The 6,526-nt window shown below is 47.7% G+C and overlaps 1 protein-coding gene across 1 annotated transcript; it reads left to right on the top strand.

Moving 5' to 3' along the window:
* Positions 1 to 640: 640 nt before the first annotated feature.
* On the top strand, positions 641 to 4,633 carry LOC127526053 (mucin-5AC-like). Its single transcript, XM_051920048.1, has 2 exons — positions 641 to 794; positions 3,928 to 4,633. The coding sequence occupies exon 2, from the start codon at positions 3,998 to 4,000 to the stop codon at positions 4,523 to 4,525; it is 528 nt and encodes a 175-aa protein (XP_051776008.1). The 5' UTR covers positions 641 to 794; positions 3,928 to 3,997; the 3' UTR covers positions 4,526 to 4,633.
* The last annotated feature ends 1,893 nt before the right edge of the window (positions 4,634 to 6,526 follow it).

Raw genomic sequence — 6,526 nt, 5'->3', positions numbered from 1 at the left:
TTTCCAAATGTACTGTAGCTTGGTCCTCCTTAGTGGTAGATAGAAATCAAGATGGGGTGTCATGTCCTGCAACCCTGATATTGATATTCTTTGTTTGTTGGACAATTCATTTTGGACATGTGCACACACAGCCAAGAACACTGCAGGGCCACTTGGTCCAATGGCTGGAAACAGGCAGCACCCAGCACAAAGACAATTTCACACGTGACAAGAAGTGACATTGTTCTAGATAGGGGTCCGCAAGCCCTAACGCACAAATGTTACTTTGCTCTGAAGCTATCCACGGTGGTCCACAAGGTTTCATCAGTCTGATAAGTTTGTTGTATCTTACAAATGTGAGGGACTTTCAGGATGGACATCGGCATACCCTCACAGTATCTTTATGGTTTGCTGAATTCATTTGAACAATTAGACAACAGTAGTTGGTGATGTGCCACAAAATCATCGTCAAGTCCCTTTTTAACTACAGTGCCACAGTTTTCATTGACTAAACATTTGCAAAACAGACCTGCTGTGGATGTTAGTGATGACCACCTGGGAAGTTCATGATTTGTTATCTTGTTGTTTTTTTTCCCTGCAGATTATCAGAGAAGATTAAGGAGTCTGGCTGTTAGTGGAGAAAGTGCTTTGGTGTCACCGAGTCAGTGAGGGTCTGCCGACACGCACAAAGTGACACTCCAGTCTTTATTTATTTTTGTCCCTGAGGGATCACTTTTGAGTTGAGTGCACATTCCGGCTGGATAGAAGACAAGAGATTCCCAGTCCCAGTCACTTCCCAAATTTCACTGTTACAGGTAAGACACGATGGGGTCACTTCTATCGATAAGCAAAGCACAAAATCCTACAACAGCCACCTGCTAACAGACCAGATAACTCAGTAGGGTTGCCAGCACCAGGACTGTGGGTTGATGACAGGTTGGGTAGAAAATTTAGACATTTAAGCATAATGTTGGGAAACCCTGGCATCCTAATGCATTTAAGAGCCCACCCTATAACCTCGAAGGGGACCACTGGCTGGGAAGTCTCTTGCATCCAAGCAAGTATCTAGTGTGCTGACTCCCAAAGTGATTCAGTCTCCCAGTGGAAGAGAAAAACCTCTGGTATTCATTCTGGAGTGGTATGCATCTCTCCATGCATCCCTGGAGAACATCCATCCATCCATCCATCCATCCTCTTCCGCTTATCTGAGGTCGGGTCGCGGGGGCAGCAGCTTGAGCAGAGATGCCCAGACTTTCCTCTCCCAGGCCACTTCTTCTAGCTCTTCCCGGAGAATCCCGAGGCGTTCCCAGGCCAGCCGGGAGACATAGTCCCTCCAGCATGTCCTGGGTCTTCCCCGGGGCCTCCTCCCAGTTGGACGTGCCCAGAACACTTCATCAGGGAGGCGTCCAGGAGGCATCCTGATCAGATGCTCGAGCCACCTCATCTGACTCCTCTCGATGCAGAGGAGCAGCGGCTCTACTCTGAGCCCCTCCTGGATGACCGAGCTTCTCACCCTATCTTTAAGGGAAAGTCCAGACACCCTTAAATCCTTTAACCGCCACCTTATCGTGGTGGAGGGGTTTGCGTGTCCCAATGATCCTAGGAGCTCTGTTGTTCGGGGCTTTATGCCCCTGGTAGGGTCACCCAAGGCAAACTGGTCCTAGGTGAGGGATGAGACGAAGAGGGGTTCAAACCTCCTATGACAAATGAAAACTTTGGATGGTGTTTTCCCTTGCCCGGACGCGGGTCACCGGGGCCCCCTCTGGAGCCAGGCCTGGAGGTGGGGCTCGATGGCGAGCGCCTGGTGGCCGGGCCTGCACCCATGGGGCTCGGCCGGGCACAGCCCGAATAGGCAACGTGGGTCCCCCTTCCCATGGGCTCACCACCTATGAGAGGGGCCAAGGAGGTCGGGTGCAGTGTGAGTTGGGTGGTGGCCGAAGGCGGGGACCTTGGCGGTCCGATCCTCGGCTACAGAAGCTGGCTCTTGGGACGTGGAATGTCACCCTGGAGAACAATGCCAGCTATTTATTGAGCAAAGCTTTTGCCGTGGTGGATCCATAAAGAGTGGTTTTCTAAGAGAGACCTAAAGGTAAAAAATGCTGGACTGAGATTTTCACGTTTGATAAAGTGCAGCGGGTATGTCTGTGCTGCTTCACAATTTTAAACATTGGATCTCAGGTGGAAATGCTACTGGATCAGGAAGGCTTCCATAGAACTGCAACCAAACGTATCCAAGCAATACTCTGATTGGTCATATCTAGTGTCCTGACTCCTGAGGTAATTCATTGTCCAATAGAAAAGCCTCTGGTGTCTATTGTAATGTAGTAGGCACCACTCCAAGCATTCCCAGAGAACGATTGCAGCTACCGAGCACCATGGCTTCTGGTGTAGCAGATCCATGGAGTGGTTATCCAAGAGACACCTAGAGATAATGAATTTGTAGAAAGTGCTGGATGAGTGTTTTCCAGTGAGACGACGCTCCACATTTGATAGAGTGCAGCAGATATGCTAGTGCTGCTCCACAACTCTAAAGAACAAATCCATCCATCCATCCATTTTCCAACCCGCTGAATCCGAACACAGGGTCACGGGGGTCTGCTGGAGCCAATCCCAGCCAACACAGGGCACAAGGCAGGAACCAATCCCGGGCAGGGTGCCAACCCACCGCAGGACACACACAAACACACCCACACACCAGGGCCAATATAGAATCGCCAATCCACCTAATCCACATGTCTTTGGACTGTGGGAGGAAACCGGAGCGCCCGGAGGAAACCCACGCAGACACGGGGAGAACATGCAAACTCCACGCAGGGAGGACCCGGGACGCGAACCCAGGTCTCCTAACTGCGAGGCAGCAGTGCTACCACTGCGTCACCGTGCCACCCTAAAGAGCAAATCCCATATGGCAATTCTGCTGGATCAGAAAGACCTCCATCAAGGTGCAGCCAGGTGATTCCATGATCTGGTGGACATTGGCTGCCTTTTCCATCAGGCAGTTCACCCCAGTCTGCTCTCCAAGTAGAAAAGCCTCCATTGTCCATACTGCTGTGGTGTTCATTTCTATGTACATTCCTGGAGAACAATTCCAGCTTCCAATCACAGCTCCTGGTGTGGTGATCCATAGAGTGGTTATCCAAGAGACACCTAAAGATAATGGATTTATAGAAAATGCTGGATGAGATTCTCCAATGAGACAGTGCTCCACGTTTGATCGAGTGCACTAGATATGCTAGTGCTGCTTCCCAATTTTAAAGATCAAATCTCATATGGAAATCAGGAACTTCTCCATGGAATTGCAGCCGAGTGTATCCAAGCAATGCTTGAACAGTAGTATCTAGTGTCCTGGCTTCTGAGGTAGTTCATTCTCCAATAGAACAACCTCAGTTGTCCATACTTGGGCGGTATGTATCTCTCCGTGCATTCCTGGAGAACAATTTCAGCTATTGAGCATGGCTTCTGGCATGGTGGATCCATAGGGTGGTTATTTAAGAGACACCTAAAGATAATTTATTTTGTTGAAAATGCATCTAGTGTCCTGATTCTCCAGTAGAAAAGCCCCCAGGTGACCATACTGGGATGGTATGCACCTAATGCCAGCTATCAAACATGGCTTTTACCATGGTGGATCCATAAAGAGTGGTTTTCCAAGAGAGACTGAAAGGCTAAACATGCTGGACTGAAGTTTTCCAGTGAGACAGAGCTCCATGTTTGATGGAGTGCTGCAGATATGGTGATTCCATGATCTGGTGGACATTGGCTGCTCTGTGTATTTTATGTGCCTTTTCCATCACACAGGTCACCCCAATGTTCTCCTCTGTCTGAAGCTTCTAATCACTTGTCGCAGTAGATTCTGGAGTTTATTTGTAGGTCTTGCCGAACACTCCGAATGTCAATGGTATTACAAAGCACAACACTAACCAAGCTTTCTTTTGTTCTCTTCGATAGAGGAATCTTGTGAGCACAAGAACTCACCAGCACTGCATACAGAAACAGCCTCCACCATCAAGACGGCAAGATGTGCACCCTGCTAGCTGCCGCACTTTGGATATCAAGCTTCTGGGTTTTGCACCTGAGTCCCGAGGCTGCCTCTATTCACTTGGCTATGCCACCTGCCGCCCCCCTCGCAGCTTCATTCTTTGACTTGGAAGCCCCTTCAAATGTCATTCTGACAAAGGACGAGGCCCCAGGCATGGCCGACGCCACAACCGCTTCAAGCGATGTCTCCGTGACTACTCACCAAGATGGGGATGTAGTTAATCCAAGTGCGCCGGTTACAGCCTCTGGAGAAAACAACTCCAGTGGCACTCAGGATAATTCGTCACTAAGCACCACCCTTGGACCCACCAACAGCCCCGTCGCTGCCCAGGGCAGCCAGCCATTTCAAGATCAGTCATCAGCAAGCACCACACAAACAGCTGGTACATCAGCCACAAATCAAACCACCGTAGGATCCAGTGACCAAAGCTCAGCACGTTCGACCGACGAATCCACCACCGCGAGCAGTCAGGATGGCACTGCGCAGAACACCACCCCTCGTCCTTAGAGTCTCCGTCTCACACCTTCAGCAATTTCACATTTATCAAAGGTCCAACAACAGCATACCAATCATATAATCTCTCACCTTCCACATTTCCCAAGACATCTGACATGACGCCCAAGAGGAGTAACACGCTCGGGCCAGAGACCCATCTGAACGGAGACAACTCTTTGATTTACTTTAGTGACGCCCATCGCAAGCCCTGTGGCAATACAAAGCAGCAAATACTCCTGCGTCTGTGTCGTCCTCCATTCACTACCCGTCAAGATCTACATTTTATCGCCCATCGAGATCTGCATTCTCCTAAGCGTCGTGGATCCACATTTTCTGTCTCCTCTAAACGAAAATGACATGACCTGAGCGGCCCAAATTTTCGATATCCATTGTTAATAAAAAAAAACAAACTATTGTCCGAGTCAGCAGATTGAACAGATGTCCTTTCCAGGTTCACCCCCACTGGTCTGATACAACGGGAGCATCTGAAGGTCCCTTTAGGATCAACAACCAGAGACCTCAGAGAGACTTGGGGAGCCACATTTGTTGAAACCAGAAAATTTTTGACAGTTCTGAATTGAACTCGCGCATGAGCACTCCAGGGGCGTCACTCCAGGGCGGGGATACCATAATAAACGTAACTCTCTAATTCAGCGTTTGGGAGGAGTTAGGACTCCAAAGGGTCATGTTCACATTCCTATTTCCGATCTGTTTGTTTGGTGTTATCCCGGCCACACTCGGCAGTAATTGACTTGAAATGATGATGGTGTCTGCGTCTCTAACCCTCATCTCCTCCTCAAACCCGCCAAACTGGACAGCGGCACAAAAGCGGTAAGCATAGGTCACCTTACCTTCACGGCTGCTGTTCGTGCAGCAAACACTCATATTTTATGCAATATTTCCACTTACATATGCATAATGGGTCTACATTAAATACAAATTAGTTACAAGTGAGTTTCGACAAGCCTACACGGTTTTTCATTCTTTCGCTCGGTTGCATTTTGTTTTTTACTTTTCTTTCTTGACTGCTAATGCGTTTAACAATAGAAAATTACCGAATACTGAAGATCGAGGGTATCTGCTGTAGTCTTTTACTTGTCCTACGTCTTTTTCGGATGGGGTTGGTTTTACACCAGGAGGTGGGGTAAAGTCGGTGCTTAAAGAGAGTCGGGACTTACTGGTACCCTGTACGGGAATTGTCTTATGAGTATTGGTAGTTAAGGTATGCATACTGGGGCATACTGTCAGTCCGGACCACATCAGCAACCCTTACATGAACCATTTTCACCTCCAATGGGGACTCCCACTCCCAGTGTCTCGATACAAATTGTGCATATCAGTGCGTTTTCTGATTTCTGAGGGGATAGCCATTCCTCCTCGGTATTTCAGCACATACAACAAGGGGTCCCGGCAGTTCATTTTTGTTTTTCCCACTTCAGGCACTCGGTAAAGTAATCCTGACTGGAGGACATCTGTACTTGTAGTCCTACCCGAATCGCTCTGACGGATTTACTGAAATATCAATCCTCACGGAACGGGTTTAACTTGGGGATGGTTTTACGTAGAAGGTGAAAGGCTCCAAAAATCTTTACTGAGATATGAACGCGTAGTCCGTAAAAAGCAAAATCGAACACTAGAGGTCCTCCGGTCATAAATATCAATTTAATAAGTACGTATTTCACCCCCGCCTCCTGCTATAAAACCAGTCCTTTAACAAATGGGTTTTCAGTTCGATCGTGAAGTTTCCTTGTAACAAAATGTTAAAAATCTCAGTCGGATTTCCAAAATTTGTTAACACGTGATCCAATTTTTCTTGTGTGTTTTTTGAAATAATATTTTATGATGAATATGTTTTCCACTGACTGACCTCATCATATTTTGTTTAATTGATGTAGCCGATGAAAAATATCGCATTTCTCATAATGTTAATTCCTAAGAGACAAATACCAAAGTTAAGTTCGAAATAAACCTGTTCATAAAACATAGCATAAAATGTGAATGGCGCATGCAGAA

This window comes from Erpetoichthys calabaricus, chromosome 16 (assembly GCF_900747795.2).
Source record: "Erpetoichthys calabaricus chromosome 16, fErpCal1.3, whole genome shotgun sequence".
NCBI lineage: Eukaryota > Metazoa > Chordata > Cladistia > Polypteriformes > Polypteridae > Erpetoichthys > Erpetoichthys calabaricus.
The sequence above is the reverse complement of the archived record's forward strand: the minus strand, read 5'-3'. Positions and strand labels throughout refer to the sequence as shown.

Bases quoted from the DNA above. Each gene is read 5' to 3' on its own strand.
- LOC127526053 (XM_051920048.1), top strand. From the start codon at position 3,998: ATGTGCACCCTGCTAGCTGCCGCACTTTGGATATCAAGCTTCTGGGTT.